General features: G+C 43.9%; 1 protein-coding gene across 1 annotated transcript in view; it reads right to left on the bottom strand.

Annotated features, from left to right (window-relative positions):
• COL24A1 (collagen type XXIV alpha 1 chain) overlaps positions 1 to 17,378 on the bottom strand; it is a 150,441-nt gene extending 133,063 nt beyond the window's left edge. Inside the window, exons 1-3 of the mRNA XM_054212881.1 lie at positions 17,086 to 17,378; positions 10,347 to 10,408; positions 2,439 to 3,742 (exon numbers count right to left, since the gene is read on the bottom strand). Coding sequence (XP_054068856.1) covers positions 2,439 to 3,742; positions 10,347 to 10,408; positions 17,086 to 17,141 — 1,422 coding nt within the window. The 5' untranslated portion in view covers positions 17,142 to 17,378. The remainder of the gene's footprint in view (positions 1 to 2,438; positions 3,743 to 10,346; positions 10,409 to 17,085) is intronic.
• Positions 17,379 to 18,885: the final 1,507 nt, after the last annotated feature.

Raw genomic sequence — 18,885 nt, 5'->3', positions numbered from 1 at the left:
TTTTAATCAGGGTCTTAATAGTTTTGAAGAAATAGGTGCCCTTTTCCATATGCTATCCATAAATGAAAGCGTGAATTCTGAAGCCCTGCTTTGCAGTGGTGGGTGAATTCCACAGCTGTGGGGTCATGGAATACAAGGGGCCTAATTGTAAAAGGCAAGATTCAGTTCTGGTAGATGATTAAAAACAAAAATGAAGCTAAGGAGTGTAAGAACTACAAAAGCTAGTTCTTGCCTGTCAACCCCAATACAACGAACATTATTTCTGTTTTGAAATCTTGAAAGAAGATTCAAACCAACCACAACATAATGAAAGAAGAAAAAAAAAAGCGGGGGTTCATGCCTCATCAGAATTTTTTGCTGCAAGACAAGCATGCAAGTTCCTCAGTGTTGCTTTTTTAGGCTTCCCATCGATAAGACTCTGTGGGTACTTATGTATTAAAGTGTTAGAGTCACACGTAAAAACTGGATTATCTCTGGTCTTCTCTACATCGGTGTGCTAGACTGAGAAAGCAAACCAAGATCACCTCTTCAAGTTCGAGGCCGACAACAGTGGCAGGTGCTGTGCCACGCAACCTCCACGGAGCACAATTCCTTCCAAAAGCTTGTGCAGACAAGGCCATGCAGAGGCCTCATCTCCCTTTGGCATCCACCTCTCTGGCAGCACAATGCTTTAGCTTTGCCTCTGTTCCAGTGGGTGCTGCTGGCCCCATCAGCCAAACTAGTGCCCGCAAAGGTCTAGATTAACATCCCAGCTCTGCCCCAGATCTCTAAAACCCTGGGCATGTCATTTAAATCCTGACCCAGCAAAACACTTCAGTACAAATGCACCATATTCATTGCTACAGACTATACCAAACCCAAGGTCTGTGCTAACTGCCTTCCTAGATGAGACAAACTTCTGCATCCCCAGCCTGTAAGAGGCACACAGAAAATGGTACTACAGACATCTTTGAAGTCTCCAAACCAGCTGTCATCTTTCATGCTGTTATGTATAGTGTCTGTCTAGAAAAAAAAAACAGAGAATTTGCTTGGAGTTTCTTAGTAATGCAAACAACCAACAGCATTATCAGCAGCCATTTCTGTACCATGTAAAAAAGAATGGATTTAACTGTCTTGGCTGTAACTGACTGAAATCACAATGTACAAGATACGTGCTAAAATTAAAAGCTTCCATTAGGAGTTACTAAACGTCCTAAGCACCAAAAATGGACATTAACCTCATGTTGATGACAGCTACATACTTAGTGATATGACCCCATAAATACTATCTTAAGGGACAAAAAGATTAAAAAAAAAAAGACTGACTTCATATTTAAAAAAGATTAAGCAAGAGCACCCCTGGACTAACATAAATTCCTTAACACATTTTTCAATTGTGTAACAATCCTTTTGCATCTGAATCCTGTTTAGAGTAAAAAATCAAACTTTTAAATAGGTTTTCAGTTGTCAACTACCTTAAGAAAAAATATTTCAGTGCTGAAAGAATACATGCAATAGATTTATGGGCATATTCAAATAAATATTAGGAGCTACTTAACACACATCAAATTTTTTTCCAGTAATAACCACGTGAATGCACAGCACACATCCCCTCAAAAAAAAAAAAAAAAAAGCAAGTGGAATTATCTACTTTATGCTATGGTTTAAAAATTTTAACCAAAAGCTCAAACAAGTACTATCATATTTCCCAGGCTAAGCAGGAACTGCTGTTCTTTCTTTTCTATAGCTTCATATATATTGCTCCCATTTTTATGTATTAAAAAGTTTATGAGCCTTGTGCATAAGAGAAAGGACAAACGGATTTTTATTTTTTTTCTATTAAAAGCACTACTGTGGATTTGCAACAGTTTCAGGGATCACTTAACCTGTGAACTGAAAAAATGCCACAAAATCTTGTAAGACTGTTCTGAAAATCATTTTACATGCAGGTTTGCATGACCCCATAACCTTGGGTTAGGGTTACAAATGGTTTTACCAGTCTAGATTCTGCAATTGGTCTCATTCTACAATTATGAATTTTGATAGTATTGCTCAAGGGGGAAAACCCTGTCAGTCTTCCAAACAGCCTGGTTATTCTTTTCATGGATCAGTGTCTACATTTGTGTACTGTATGAATTTATCCTGTAATTTTATTAAGTGTAGCAGTTACACACATCTGGCTGCATTTCAAATTTTACAGAAGTCTGGGTTGCCTACCACTTCACCAGAATGTGAGTGTCTTGAATGTCTCTGTATTCTGCCAGTAAATAAAAGTATACAACACTTACACCAAAGTTACATGCGGGAAAGAGACATACTTAAGGCAGACAAACATTTGTACAGTACAGCCGGGAGAAGCTGCAGTCACAGCTTTGGCATGCTTTGTGAGGTTTCTCTCAAAGCCTCTGTTAAATGTATGTTGCTGCATTATAGGAAAAAGAGTAGTAAAGATAACTTACAGGAGGTCCAGTTTCCCCCTTTGGACCTCTGACACTTCCCATTTCAAACATTTTGTCAAGATCTTCATAGTCATAAGCATAATTATCAATACCAATTTCATAACTGTTTTCCGTGTGATAAGTCTCATCAGCATCAAATGCACCTTCCTGCCCTGGACTGAGTTGATTATCCAGAGAGAGGTCAGTGGGCAAACTGTACAGGGTTGTGTTGAAGATTTGCTGCTTTTTGCTTGGTTCATCTAAATGCTGTTCTGCTTCATCCATTCCCTTGCTTTTGGTTTTACTCTGTTTTACAGGGGAGATCAGAGAAGGCTCGTTTTGTCTGCCTATATCTTCTGTGGTATTATCTAAAGTATTTGAATGTGATCCTGGAGGACTTTTAGTGATGTTTCTTTTTTCGCTCATCTCCTGCTGATGAAGAGGCAGATTGACATTCTCCTGGAGTTCTGTTTCAGGCCAAGCTTCCAGCAACAGAGGTTTGGCCCCTGCCAACTCCGATGCAGAGACATTTCTTGACTCAAAGTATTCTGGGAGAAAGTGAATCTGAGCAACATTGCTAACAGGAATGTTTGATGCTTCTTTCCTTCTATAAGCTGATATACCTTCTGACTGGTTTCTCTCATTGATCATCATCTCTGGAAAAATATCCAGCCCATCTGACACACGTGGAGCTCCTAGCGGAGATCGGTATGTTTCAGCCTGGCGACATTGCTGTTTCACGTATTTACAATAGTTTGCAGAGGCTTCTGCAGAGGGAATAATATCTAGCTGACATATAACTCCTTCAAAGCTGACAGAGTGAGAGTTCATCCTTCCCAGGGTAAATAAACCATCCAAATCAAACGTCTCCACTTCAGAAAGTACTTCCCTGCTATAGTACTTCTTTCCACACTCAGCAAATATTGAGACAGTCTTGTCTCTAATGTCAATGGCAAATGAATGCCATTGTTCATTATGAACACTATAATCAAAGTATACGGACTGCTTCCCTCCAGTGTGCACCACTACCTTTCTCGGTAGCAGCTGGACACCAAACTGCAGTCTACTTTTGTTCCTAATACTGAAAAGGAAAGCATTATTTACTCTGTAAGAGTACAAGCCAACCAATATGGTGAACTGATGCCCTAGACTTGATGATATGACTTGAACGATGGGGGACTCAATATGGGCATCACCAGTTAGTACAACTCCTGATACGGTTAGACGAACACCCTGAGGTAACAGAGATGATGTTGAGGGCACTGTCGTCTCTGAGGGCTGTTGAACATCTTTCACAAGGCCCAGTTGATGAAGAACATCTATTGCTGTAAAAAGAAATAAAGGCATACTGTTGATTTTGTTTTCAGATCCATATAAGCAAACATACACACAACATCGTAACAAATCTGTACTTCCCAGAGCATATATACTGCACAGAGCAAGGCCACTAAATCCCTAGTGCAAGGCACACCGATATTCATACAAATCAAACAAATAATTAAAGCCAGAACAAGATTCTCATCTTTAAAAAAAACCAACAAAACCACACAGAAGGGCCCACATAATGCCCATTGAAGGTTAATTCATTTACAAAACTGAAAAATACCCATTTGCTATCTTCAACTCTTTCACAGTAGACAATGAACACACTTTGTTAGTTCCTTATTTATTTGGCTAATCCTGCCTGCTCTTTGAGCAGATAATTCTTTTAACTTCAACTTTTTCTTTTGCAAAAGCCAGCTGCAGTAAAAGCACGCTTTTCGTCTTTATCTGAAAAGTTTAAATGAAAGCATTTGAGGGGAGGGTTGCTTTGTTTCTAAGAAGGGACAAGCTATTTATAACACAGTAACACCTCAGTAGAGCACCAGAAGACAGTCACTAGCTGAAAGCAAAACACAAAGGTAAGCCTTGCCGAGGAGCTACTATGTGCTGCAGAGCTAATTCAAGTGGTGTCTGGGAAGAATTGCTGTGCTTCCACCAGGGAGCTCCCCTGCCGCCAAACAAGGTCCCATGCCATTACAGAGCTGGCTTCAAAGGGAATTGTTTTCCCAGTGGGATCACCCTTGATTGTTTTCTTTTAGTCTCACTTTGGCACAGATACATGCAAAGATCTTCCAAGGGGAGATGCAACAGAGTGTGCTGCTGCCTCCTTTCCCTCCACACAGTTTACTTGTTAGGGCCACAGATGAGGTGAACTCTGCAGAAGCAGAAGTGGTGAGGAGCAAGGAAAGAGGAGAAATATCAGGACCCAAGGGGCAGTGCTCCCATCTTCTGGCTCATCTGTCCTCCCAGTGAATGTAAGGCTGCAGCTACCCAGACAAGATATTGAATTGAGTGCACTCCACAGCAGGGGACAGCAGTAGACATTAAGGAGACAGAGAAAGCAGCTGTCCTCTGATTTATGTCCTATAGATTTGACTTTGGCATATAGAAGTCTGGGTAGGAGATCTTCCTACAGGGTGGAACAGGCAGTGGTGTTTTCACTGTTGGATTCCTCTAATGTCTAATATAACCTGAGCTTTGTGCTTTAGCCTTTTCCTTAGCCCGGACCTTACAGTATCTCCATCTTTTAGCTGGATAAATGTCTTCACCTAATGGTTAGAAATGCAATTATCTAGCCTCCTGATAAATTGAAATTATATCTGACCTGGGATAAGAAATCAAAGCCACTTCCCTCCTAAAGGGTAAATCAATGGTCAAAGATGATTGAATTCATTTGGTATTGCCTAAATCAGATTTAGGCATGTTGGAGTTGGTGGGCATAAACACCTTCTTCCTTCAGGATGAATATAAAGATACCACTAGAACTCTTATGATGCAGCTGAAACAGAAACACTACAAAGGCTACAATAGGAGCTAAACTCCACATTCTTCCACATTCTGCCACAGTCTTCCTGTAGGTTCACAAAATAAGACAGCATTTGTAGCACTGGTTGGTAAAACCATTTGTCTGGGTGTTTGTGAAAGATGCCACAGAAATACTGCACAGACTGAGATAAAACACAATCAGGGAAATAAGAGACAAGAAGGTTGGGGGGCTAACACACATGAGAGGAGAAAAGGCTGAAGGAACTACATTGGCTTGGCTTGGAGATGGGAACATTTTGGGGAATCTATTTACAATTGCCCATTACCTGAATTGGGGTTATAGGGAAAACAGAAAAAATAACGGGCTCAAGTTGCAACACAAGAAATTCCATCTCCATACAAAGAATTTTCACCTCAAAAGTGGTTAAGTGCTGGACCAGGAGGCCAGAAACACTGTGTAATCTCCATTCATGGAGATTTTCAGTGCCCAACTGGACAGGACCCAACAACCTGAACTAACTACGACATTGACACTGATCTCAACAGGCGGTAGGACCAGATGAGTTCAATGTCCCTTTAACCTAAATTTTCCAGTTCTCTGCACGTGGAGAAACTGAACATCGTAGTTTTCATAAACAGCACTGCACAGAAGCGTATGATACCATCTTTTTTCCCTCCAACTGGAACAGCTGGCTGGACCTGGGCTTCAGTGAACCGCCTATATTAAAACTGGTTAGTAGTACCTAACAGTGGAACTGATCTAATAAGCCTTACTGGGAAGAGACTGGCACTTCCCATAGCATTTAGCTGAGGGTACTTTTACTAGGCCCGTTGTGCTTATATGAAGTAAAAATAAAGCCATTAAATGGCATAACAAAAATTTGGATTAACCAAGAAAAGTTAAGGATTCTCTGCTATATTAAGAGAAAAGAACAAGTGAAACAAACGGATGTTCGCTCTTTTAGTGGAAAAAAGGTCTCCTTTCCCAGTCTTTCTCTGTTTACTGAATGTATTCATAGCAAACTTTAAAAGTAGACAGATGTTGGCTTAGTTTCAGTGGTAAGTTATGAAAAGAGCCTGAGATTTCCTTGAGAGTGGTTTATAAATTGGAACCAAAAGCATCAACCTGAATGCACCGTACATCTTGAAAATTAATTACACACCTTGTAGTGTTTCTAGTCATGTTTGAGATTCATGGACACGCCAAGATTACCCTGGCGGATAGCCAGCGTAGACAGAGGTATGGGGAAAGCATATCTTTGCTGAAAGTCATGTGTACGCCAATTTCTCAAGATGTTTTGCCTCAGAGCAATTAATCTGCTATGGCTGTATTTTTATCTGTCAAACTGATAACAGAGGTCACGTTATAGAAGAGCTTCGAAGCACAATGTATCTGTTAATGAACCACAACGCTTTCCCAGGACCCCGGTCCTGCACGGTCAGCATGTAGTTACAGAAGAGAAAGCTGTACTTGTATTGCCCTTGTGAAAGCTAAGAAGAAACACAGGTCCTGAGCTCTGGACAACGCCGAGGTCTTACACATGCGAATAATACCCCAAGGCTGGAGACGCAGCTCCAGCACTTCTGTGCACTGGCTGGGCAGCACAGTACAGAGGAAAAGAGCTAATAATCTAACCTAAGGTCGTGCTTAAATATCACATCCCAACCTGAAATATGTGGCAAGTAATTGTATTTTAAAATATGTGCAATTATATATTTGTATTTCAAAATAACAATGTACGTGGTCTGCCTGAAGTATTATAAATTGAAGTACAAACCAAAAAAGCTTAAACTTAAATTGGCTTAAAACAGTCAATTTAAAAATGACACTCGAGAGTATCACTATTAAATCTCAACCTGCAAGCAAAATTGCCAAAATTTTGGCAGCTCTGATTTGAAAACAGCACGTTGTTTAAAAGTTACTTAAAAAAAAAAGGAAAAACATCTGAAAGCATGATGAGAAATAAGACACATTCTCCATGTCCTCCAAACAGATTTCTGCGAACAATGACAGGTCTTGAAAAAGCTAAACACAAAAAAATGCCATGTGAAAAATTACAGCAAAAGATTAAGTATCAACTAATTATTCCTTGCTGACTTGCTGCCTGTTAACCCACCATCAAGCCAAATGGCTGTTCCAAACTTTTTTGGCCAGTCGCTTCATTTCTGGTCCAACATGTATTTTTATTTTATTTTAAGGGCTTTCAGAAGCTCTTGGCAGTACAAAGGGTTTTGGGAGCAAGCAATCCTCTCAACTCTTCCTCACAGCATGACAACCACTATTTTCTTTACCTATCAGTAGTCAGTTTTCTTTGTTTACCCATGTCTGCAAAACATCTGTCTTCACTTACTGTTCACTCAACCCATTAGTCTTCCAAACTGTAACAGCTCATCTTCTTGGAGGAACAGTTTTTTGGGTTTTTGGTGTCAAGTGCTTTCCTTCCACCTTCTAGAACTTGAAAAATTCACGACCTTACTGCATCATGAGGAGAGGCAAAACCTAACATGGACTCCGGCAAAAAATCTTCTGACCCTCTCATGGCACAAAAAATATCCCAGAAAGGAATGGGGGTGGGATGAGGGGATTTGGCTATTTAGTCATTCCTCACCCCTATTCTGTTCAGTCTCTCTTGTTCGTTTTCCACATTCCTCCATACTCATGACTACTCCGAAGGCAGGATATTTGCGGTGCTTTCTCCATTTCAGCGATCCTAGTATACACATTACTCACTTTCCCTTTGCCAGTATGGCAAAGACAAGGGTCATTCATCAGTCAGCTCCACCCAAACTGAAAGTAGTCACCCATCAGGTTGCCCATTTCCCAGGGGACGCTGCATCTGCAGTTGGGTAACTTAAGATACCTGGCTGCAATGCTCTCCCAGACACCAGGCCAAGTGACTGGTCTAGGAAAGGCAACCAGACACACTGATTCTGTATCAACTGTATATTCTTTGAGCCACACTCAAAGTACCATTCCTAAAGGCTGAGGCTGTATCTTTACATATATTTCACTGAACACAATTTATAGCAGCCTACCAAAATGAACAAGGCATAGCTTCTCAGGTAAAGCACGCACAGGCTGTCCCAACAGCTCAGGAGAGAAGGAATGTTAATTACTCTAGCTAGCATTTTCATATTTGGCAGAATACTCTTTTTTTTTTTTTTTAAATACAACTGCCAAGAAAGTTTTAATAACCACTTAACTGTTAACATATTCCTAATGGGCAGACAATCCTGTTCCTGGACAAACTCTAAGCACTGTGAAGGAGCAGCGCTAGCTCTGCAGGTTAGATACTGAGACTGAAGAATACACTTGAGCTGCTCTGTTTTTTTAAGGAGGTTTCCTCAGGCTGCTGTTCTCCAAACTGCTTTTTGCAACCTTGGTTATACACTGTGCAAATAAAGCGGATGAGGGACCAAATTCACCCACGGGCAGAAAGTTGCATCAAGGTTCAATGCATCGTTTTGATCCCAAGCAAGCACTTAAGGAAAATTAAGTTGTGTATGGGATCTATGCATGGAGGGTGGAGGGGGGTTTCCGTTGTGTAAAGCTTCTCATATGGCTATCTAGAAATGCTGTTGAGAAATAAAAATAATAATATAAAAAAAGAGTAGGAAAGCTCCTTCATCTGCTGGTGACAAAATACAAAAACAAGCAGATATAAGCATGTCAAGACCAGAGGCTTTATCCCATTTCTGCAAAGCTCTGTGCACAAAATACTCTCAGCCGAGAGGCAAATAAGCCTCAGAGTGCACCCACTCCCTGTGCCACTGCCGTCCCCAGTCCTGTAGCCTTCACAGTTCTCGCCTGAAGTTTCATTAAAAAAAGCAATTCTCAGGCTAAGGCACACGAGAAGTGATAGAAATTGTTTATTTCTTTGCAGAGGAGGAGGGTGGGCTGGAGGGATGAAGGCCAACCATCACTGCACACCTGTCCCTGGCATCCCTCACCTCCTCCCGCTACACCGGGAGAAGGCAAGCTGCCTCCCTAAACCAGCCTCTCCCTTTCCGTCCCCACAGGCCTGGAGCGGGGCAGGCCACACACAGCTATGGGTGCTGCCACTCCTCTGATGAGAGCTTGGCTCAGCTGTTAGAAAAATCCGGGGAAATCCCGTCATCACGAAAGCGTATGTCCCCCATTGAGATGAATGTGAAAAAGCAACAACCAGTCCTACCAGGCAAACTAACGGAAGGCAAAACTACAAAGAGAACAGGGGAAAAAACAACTGGAATAAAAAAAAAGCAAGCTTCGCCACTTGCAGGGAACTATGAGAAGGAAAAAGGCAGTGGTGAGAATAATGGTGGGAGGCTGCCGAGATATCCCACAGGGCTCTAGCAAAACGTTATCAGGAATGAGTCTTGCCTTAAATGTGCAAGCCAGCTGTGCGTGAGTACCGAATAGCTGGGTGTTTCCAGTTAACACACTTACCAGCCAAGGATGGCCCATTTCTTGCTTCACCTGTACGGTGAAGGAACATGGCAGAGAAGTGCTACTGCCGCTCTCCTGGCAGATAAGACATGGCTAATGGCACGTTAGCCCCCACCACTTCGGGACGTCGATACTCCCACAGCGGTCTCTAGTGCAAGCTGCACATCTGGTGCAGTTATAACAGCTGGCAGATCAAAAAAGAAACTTAACACAAGACAACCCTATTTCCCCACTAACATCTGCATCTGAATGCAAAACCAAATGAATACACAATTTCACTTTTTGCTTTAATGATGCCAGCCTAGACTAAGCCTTTATTATCTGCAATGGCTTGCTTGCGCAGCCCTAAGTGCAAAGGTAACTCAAGTCAGAGCTTGCCACCCCCAAGGACACCCACTTGCAGTGAAGACACAAGCAAAGCCTTTTCACTGTACAAGGCTTCTCTTTTATGAAGAGCTTGCTTAAATATGTAAGCAATTTCATAGAGAGAAAGTCTGAGTAATTTTCAAAAGGTCATCTTTTCCAAACTGGTTGCTTTAAACTTTTGCTCTCATTATTCTGTAGCTGGTATTTTCTTTAATTCACCATTAAGGAACTGAACTCTAAGGTCACTAGTAACAACAGCCCATTTACTCTTTTCATCTAGTAACAGATTATACAAATATCCTGTCATAAAAAAAAAGCGTTCTCACCTTGTTTGGGTACTTGTGCAACACCCACAGCTACACATATTGCAATTAAAAGGAGAGTTTTCCTAAAAGGGAAAGAAAGAAAAGAACTTGTGAGAAAATATCTAAAGTTTCAGAACTCCCGGGAATTAGGAGCTTGATTCAGTGTCCAAAGTCAATGGCAGGATACCATTGACTTCAGCAAGTCCTGGATCAAAGCCATCACGCTGTACAACTTCCCACTAATGCTGAGAAGGCATTTTACACAAAGATCGAGGATTACGTATACCCTCATATATAGTACATATATTTTGCAGTTACTTTATTAATAAAGCCAGGGTATCTGGTTTATATTTTCTTGCAGCAGCCTTCAAATATGAATGCTGCTATGTACTAAATGCCTTCCTGGAAAGAAAGAAAAAGTTACTGTAAAGAAGCTATAAAACAAATGACAAGTTAATGCCTGTAGAGATCAGTTGATACTTTTATCCCAGCGTACCTGCTATCAGGCTTGTCACTGTATCACTTCATTTTACCATAAATGAAAATGTTGTGTCACATTTTTGTTCCCATATGATAAAATTGTGTCATGTTACAAACAAGACATGCTCTTCACAAAAAATTAAGAAATCCCATTACATTTTGACTTAAAACTTCATGCTGAGATAGAAGAGAGCAATACTGATAGGTACTATACACTCACTGATTGCGACAAACATATATAAGGTTGATATAGATTATGTGCTCGAAATTTGCTTTAAATGAAGACACCGTTGGCAAAGCGTTGGGCAAAAAAACCCGTTCTTATTATGGTTAAACACAGACTGTCTGCTATTTTTTACTCCATTATTGTATTAGCATCTAACCACACTTTATCAGTGACTAAATCTTCTAATAAATGAGAAATATGTTTTCTGTTAATGTTGGACATCCAGGCACAGAAACAGACGTATGTGACAATAATAGTAACCTGTATCTATTTAGTGCACAGAAGAAATATTTCTAAAGTATCATAAACATAGTTCTGATACTGACTACCCAAGTCACACTCTAGCCGCAGCTCGGCCTTCTTGCTCATTAACATATGTAACCTCATTGACTTTTCATAATATTAAGCATTAGACAAACTAAAAGCATTTGCTGGACCATGCCAGAGAATGCTTAAGTATCTGGAATAAACAGTATTTGAAAGTAACCCCGTTGCAACTAAACACCTTTAACTTCATCTGATGTAGCTTTGCCAGCTAATTAGTTAGGTTTGCACAGCACAAAACGCTCAGGAAGAAAACCCCACCGCTTTATACAGCCACACGTGGTTCAGACAGCAATGACAGGAAAGTTCCTTCCACTGAGTGATCGCTGCCAGGTTACCTTCAGCTCAGAGGATAATGAATGTATAAACCAAGTATTAGTAATGCTACAATGACAAGAAATCATGCTATGATTTAATTATTTATATACACGTGTATATACACACACATATATAGAACAGTATCTAAAAAAAAAAAAATCAATTCACACATTCATGAAACATCCAAGTGTATGAAAATCACAAAGGAAGATATCTGTTTGTCACTCAATCTGCTCAGTGAAATAAAGAAAAAGTCAGAATTCATATATCTAGCAGAAGATGGGTTTGATCACTTACCCTCCTTCCACTTAGGCAGTTTTACTGTGGGGTTTCACCCCAGTTTTCAAACCACGTCCCCCTCAGGAGGAGGTACTCGCAGCTGGCATCGCTGCTTCTTGCGCCCCCCCTCCCCAGTCCCGCCCAACCCCAGCAGCAGGTAGTTCTCAACCGCCCCCTCCCCAAGCCCAGCCCCTGATAGACACCTGCCAACGAAAACCCACTGGCTGAGCCTCCCCCCAATTCCTGTTATGAGGAAAACCACCCATGGCAAATGCTGGGAGGAGAAAGGAAGACCCAACAAACTCCCATTCCTTACAGATGTGTTGGTTCAAACAGTAATTTTTACAAAGTGCACTATCCACCACCCCTGAGTCTCCAGCTGGCAGACCTCTCTGCTGTCCTCTCCTCTGGACTGAATTCACAAATTGCCACGCTGATTTTCAGGCAAAGCACTTATTTAAACAGGATTTCAAATTACAGGGGCAGAGAAGACGAGCTTTATATTTTTCCTGCTATGATATATTTTAAAGAATCTCCTGCAGCATTCTTCAAAACACCTGCTCAAAGATGTCAAAGCAAACAAGCAGGCTGGATCTTGGACAAAATTAGGTCCATTGGTTATGCACCTACGTGTGGATTTACATATTGTGAGAGTTTAAGTTCTGGCAATCAGAACAAATGAATAATTTAAGAAACAGTAAGGCATAATAATAGCAATATTTTGTCATTGGTATTGCCTCTGTGAAACTGTAGATACATCATGTTTCTTAGAAGAAAACGCACAGAATGTATAGGGTATTAAAAAATATACATCATTGCTCCAGTTCTCATCACAGAAGGGGAGTGGGGTGGAAACTACGCCTTACAAATCCCTACATGCTTGTAAGGGCACGTTTTAAAATTAACCACTGCAATCCCCAGCTGTTCCTCTCTTCAGGCTTACTCCTGCTACAGCCACGAAACATCTACTGGAGCCGTTCTGCCGCTCCTGCAAGAGACCTAATATTGACTGTTGTCTAAACAGCAGTTTAGCTACGGGACACTCACTTCTTTTTTCCAGCTCTGAGGACCAGAATTCAAGTTCTGGTGTTATTTCACAAGTAACTAGTTTCTGTGTCACACAATGCATCATCTTTTGACCTAATGAGAAGCTCAGCCACAGGGGATTAGCTCGGTTAGGAAGAAAGTCCACGCATTGCACTGTATCAGCTAAAACTCAGGACATTTATTTATTAATTTGTTTGTTTGACTTTCATGGGCGCAAAATGAATCCACAATTAAAAATAGTATTTGACATTTTAGGTAACTCCAAAGTCGGGATGCTCAAAGAACCCCAGAGCCCAAAGTGTGAAGATGACTCCTCTTAACATTACAACAGCCTCTTCCACAGCGCCAGCCAGGGGCAAGCTGTGTGTCAGGTATCTGCCTCCATCACCTCCCAGCAAATGCTGTAGGAAGGCAAGAAATTCCAAAATGCTCCCAGGGCTGTAAATTACATGGATGTAACTGGATATACAGAAACATTTAGTGCGAGGTAAAGACAAATGTCTGGCTTACACAGTACTCTCCAGCTAATGTCAAGAACAGATGAGTGATCAGCTAAGAGAAAAAACAGGGATCAGAGACAACCATAGGGCTGGAGTTCCCCTAATGCGTGGGAAAAAAGTTAGTCTTCCTTCTACCTTTTTTCAGAAGTAAAACTTTTTGTAAATGAAACCATGTGCAACCTGAAGGGAAGTTGTACCAGGGAGACCTCCCTGGCTGAAAATGAAAAAAAATTAAATTCTGTCCTTCTGAGAGAATCTGTTCATGCAAACCCGCCCCCTCTTGGTCAAGACCACTCCTCTTTGCATTAAAAGCTGCAGAGCTGCCAGTTCTCAACCTCCATTCTCACACAAGCACTGCCACTAAACCAGGCTCCCTGCCGTGTAACATTTATACGGCTTCATCCATCGTCTGCCATAGCTGCAAAGGACAAAGCAAGCAGCATGCTGAAAGCCTGGGCCACCTGCCTTAGCTGAGCCCATAGCTCTTGAGGAGACTTGCCCTGTTGGGACATGACAACAGAAAAATGCAAAAGCAGATGGCCAGGAGACTCCAGCTGATTCAAATGCTGGCTATTTTTCCGCCTTTAATGTCTGTCACACATGAAGCTGTTCCAATACCCCTTGGCTATGTCCTGCCCTAGAGTCTAGGTATCTCTTGAGCTTCCTCCCCTCCTCCTGCCTTTTCATCCTCCTATTTTACACACAAGCACAAGCTGACAGCAACTATATAATTGTTTGGAGAAAGGCACTATCAAACATGTTTGAGCTATTCTACCACTTAAAACAAAGCTTAGTCTTTCTGATAATCTTTGACATCTTGTGGCTGTTTGCCTCTTACTATGTGCGGACAGCAACTATCCGTGTTTATTTTTTTCCATTAAGGATGACAGATGGATGAGGAAACTGATAAGCTTCAAAGCAAGTTGTGACAAGCAACGATGCAAAATTCCACCCTCTGAAGACTACTCAGCAGCGTACAGAGCTCAGGTTTGGTCAGTGCAGAGCGGTGCAGGGTAACAGTATCCTCTTCGTTCCAGGCTAGCTGCCTAAACCTCAGGTTTAAAGGAAGAAATGCCACTGACTGCGAGAGAAGGCAGGAAACCTGTTCCCAGTATAACTGGCACAGGTGCAGAACACACTAAGCTCAAGGGCTGCATTCAGCCCTCCGCTCGTCAGTGATGACGGTTTAAATGCCAGCACCTGCCCCACATGCATTACCTCATTAGATCTCCTCTGAGGACTGCTGAGGACAATGGCCCAGTTTATGTCCATCAAGCCCAAGGAGGGCTTTGGGAAGGGTGATACCACCTTGGGGACACAGATGCCCCGGCCTTCTCAAAGACCGCAAGCTATTAAAAATCTTATCTTTCAAGATCTGAAAAGAAAGATATCTTCCTCTGCTGCTATTATGAAATTAGCCAGCAGGGCCAGTGCTGCAGTTTGAAGAGACCCACAATCAACACGGTTTGAGGGGACACAACAACCTCCACAGCCTCTCCCAGGTGAGAGCTGCATGCCCTTTGGGCAGGGATGCCACTGTGCACCTAACCAGACAGAGGGACGCTCCTGAATCCTGTGCCAAAGGTTCACAATTTGAAAGAAGGGGGAAAGGGAGAGACACAAGATAAGGTACAAGGCAGAGGATCAAAAGGTGTATTGCTCTTTCCTCCTGAGGAGCAGCGACCTAAGAGCAGTCCTACCACAGTGCTGTGCTTCAGAGAAAGGAAACTCCCTGCCTGGTGGCCCAGCCACTCTCTGGACAGCATTTGGCTTAAGATGGGAAACTACCACATCCAGAGGAACAGTCAACTGCTTAGTATTTCTAAGAGGAGAAACATTAATTTAAAAGGTGTGATCTTTGAACCATTTTATGAGCATGTCCTTGATTTTTTACACTAGCTCTTTCGTCTGGCCGGAGTACACCAAGTGTTTCCCTCTGTATTAAGGTACAAGTACACAGCTGAAATCCCACTCCTGTGAAATACTCTCTTCTCTCAAGGTTTGTCTCCATGCATCTTGTAGATCACTCTTCAAACGTTCTAAAACTCAGCACTCGCAAGAGATAAGGGGAACAGAAGGCTGTTCCCCTTTAAAACAGTGTTTTAAAATTAAATACCCTGTCAACAAATTTGGTGGGATATTTAGGAGTCGTGGAGCTGTAGAAGCCTTATTTATTTAGCCTGCAGAGACAGCCCTATACAGGTAGCAGGTCTGACCTAACAGCACTTCCACAAAAAGGTAGTCTGGGTTGCAAAGGATTGATATGCTATAGAAACCTGACCCTTTTGTGAAGGCTTCTGATTTCTCAACACAGGCGAGCAACCAGGTTGCTTTCTCTCTAGTCAAGTAAACCAGGTAAACAAGATTAATTTTGTCTGTAAAGAAGCATATAGATATATATGCTGAAGCTATCTCAGATTTTGAACTTGGGTAAACTACATCTGTACTGCTTTACTATAATTCAATTTATGTTTCTCTATCAGCAATATCCCTTAACAGATAACAAGTAAACCCCTTTTTAGATTGCATTCAGATGATTCCTGAAATCCCACAGACGCAGCCATTAAACATGCAGATCTCCCGGGAAGGCCACCTTCAGGCAGCCACCTAACTGCTCATAAGCACTCAAGCGCACCCAGATTATACACCAGGCACACTCGAGCAACATAATCCTCACTACAACACAAAACAAATCCTCCTCTGTCCGGCTTGGAGCTCCCAGTAAACTTCATTTAAGCCATAGCTGAATAAAATAAGCACTTTGCAAAAAGAGACACATACTGGTAATCTAGATAACATCATTACAACTATAAAAAGTTCACAATCATCTTGCCCAGGCTGCTTTTAGGCAAACTATAGAGGACAGCGGAGCTCTGCCTTTGCATCATAGATGACCGTACATTAGAAATACCTAAACCTATTGCAGAAGCATGTAAATAGTTATCTGGTCATCTCCATTATTAAGAGAGCAGCTTCAGCTCTTAAACATCAATTCTGCAGGTTTTGGCTGTTCGCTTTAACAGCTAGGTACCAACAGGCAGGGCGAGCAGCCGGGTTACCGGGGGGTGCAGAGGCACACTCTCCCCCAGGATCCTCGTCACCCCCTCGGGGAGCGGCGTGCGCTGGCTCTCGGGACAGGCTGCCCCTGCGGGGGTGGGAGCACACACCTCCGTAACCCTCCCCGGGCCGGGCTGCGGGTTTGGACGGGGACAGGATGACACGAGGGTGCTGGACGGGACCAGGAGCATCCAGGAAAGCAAGAGGGAGAGGAGAGACAAGGGGGAGCGCCTGAAGGGCCAGGGGCGTGGGGAGGAGAAAGACGCACAGCCGCCGGCACAGCCGGGCTTCGTGCCGGGAGCCGGCAGCCCGCGGCCCCGCCGGTCCTCCCGGGACACCCGGGACCTCGTGGGGCTACGGCTGCTGTTCGGGGGCGTACGAGTGTGGGACAGCCCACCCGGGTCGCCGTCCTCTGCCCCCGTCCCCTGCCCGCCCCGCGGCCGAGCCCCCCGCCCCGGTGCGGTGCGCCCCGTCGGGGTCCGTGCGGGGGAGCGGGTCCCGCCGTCGCGCCTCCCCGGCTCCCGCTTACGTTCGTGCCGCGGGAGAGATGCGTCCTCGCCTTGTCCTCTCGGCTCCCAAATGCATTTGTATGCATTTGCCCGGGCAGCGGAGATCCGAGGGAAAGCCGGAGCCCAGCGCCGCAGGGTCAGGTCCTGTCCATGAAACCCCGCCGGCACCGAGCTGCTCCGCCGAGCTCCGCGCAAGCCCGAGGGCGGCCCGCGTACAGCCCGCGGGCGCGGCAGCGGCTGGGGAGGGAAGTGAAGGATAGGGACGGGGGGTGGGGGCGACCGGGGACGGGTGGCGGGGGAGCCCCGCGGCTGCCCGCGGAGTCCGGCGGCGGAGCGGCGCTTGCAGCCGCCTGCCCCGGCACCGGCGGAACTTCCCGCCCGCCGCGGTGTTGGGTTTCAGCGCCGGCTGCCTGGCGATTACATCAGCAAACACGGCCCCCGGGGCGGGACGGACCCCGGCCGCGCATGGTGCGCTCTGCCCCGCGCAAGTCCCGTCCCGTGTGTGTGTGTGTGTGTGTCCTCCCACGCCCGAACCGCCGGGCGTGGATCCGGGACGGCAGCCGAGCGCCGCCCGCCCCAGCGGCGGCGGAGCCGCGGAGGGAGAGCGGAGCGGAGCGGGCGGTGGGCTGGGGAGGAGGGAGACAGGTGATGCCGTTCAGCGCATCCGAGGGGCGAGGAGCGGCTTCGGTTCCCGCTGGGAAGGATCTGCAGGAAGCTGCAAGTTAAATTAAAACGCGGTGACGGAGGAGGGGGGAAAAGGGAGATGATGAAATGGTATAAAGAGAAAAAGCTGAGTGTGCTGGAGGTTTTGCATCTCGACTATAATTGGAGTGGGGTCCAGCAATCCTCCCTCTGGAAAATGTTTGAAGAGCAGATGTAATTTGGTAGCATTGCCGTGCCAAAAGAAATACGACACCCTTCACTCTCTTCTTACTAACAGACAAAGCTTTAATTTCCAGTTTTCTTACCTTGTCCCAGTAACATAGTCCATTGTCACTTTATCCCATAAGACTTCTTAATGCAAACTGTCTCTCAAAACAAACAAGGTAGAGTTAAACAATACCAGACGTTGCAATGCACACTGTACAGCAAACCTGTGGTCAAAGCCTGCAGCCTTACTTAGGCAAAACTTCCATTGACCTAAGCAGAAATTTAATGTGCATTAGGATTGTGGTATTTGGCTCTTGATGCGTGTTACAAGAATGAAGATTTCACATCAGACCTGCAGCAAAGGCCTTCGGGTTATAGGTAAGATGGAGAAAGGTGACATGAAATAAACCCAAACACATTCCCAAACAGCAGAAACCAAGAGAAGTGATAAGGCACAAAGAAAGGTTGTACAAGACAGGGATTTCATATTGTTATCACTGAGGACGCTCCACTCAGCTGAAAAGGACTTTTCTGGGTGATCCAGGTGGCTGGGAACACGCAGAAAAATGGGGGGGGAAACTTTGTGGGAACCAAAAGCAAACCCAGACCAGTGAATTTTCTTGTGGATAACAGAAGGCAAAGTTACAGGGGAAAAAATTATTCTCAGGCAGCACACCACAGTGTGTTTGATTTCACACTCAAATTCATTTTCAATACCTTGAATCATTCAGAATCTATATAGTCTCACTGGCTACCAGGGGATTTCCTATTTACTTCACTTTTTGAAAACCAAAAGTAAAAGCTGACAACATTTTGCCTTTCTGTCTATGTACCTTGCATTAAACAAAGTGACAGCAAAACGTGAAAATGTATTTATTCACTGAAGAGAACCTGGTTGCCTGCCCAGGGAGGCATTGGGCACTGCTGCAACAAAGTCTTTGTCAGCATTT

Source organism: Rissa tridactyla, chromosome 8, assembly GCF_028500815.1.
Source record: "Rissa tridactyla isolate bRisTri1 chromosome 8, bRisTri1.patW.cur.20221130, whole genome shotgun sequence".
Taxonomy (NCBI): domain Eukaryota; kingdom Metazoa; phylum Chordata; class Aves; order Charadriiformes; family Laridae; genus Rissa; species Rissa tridactyla.
This window is presented reverse-complemented; position numbering and strand designations above follow the sequence as displayed.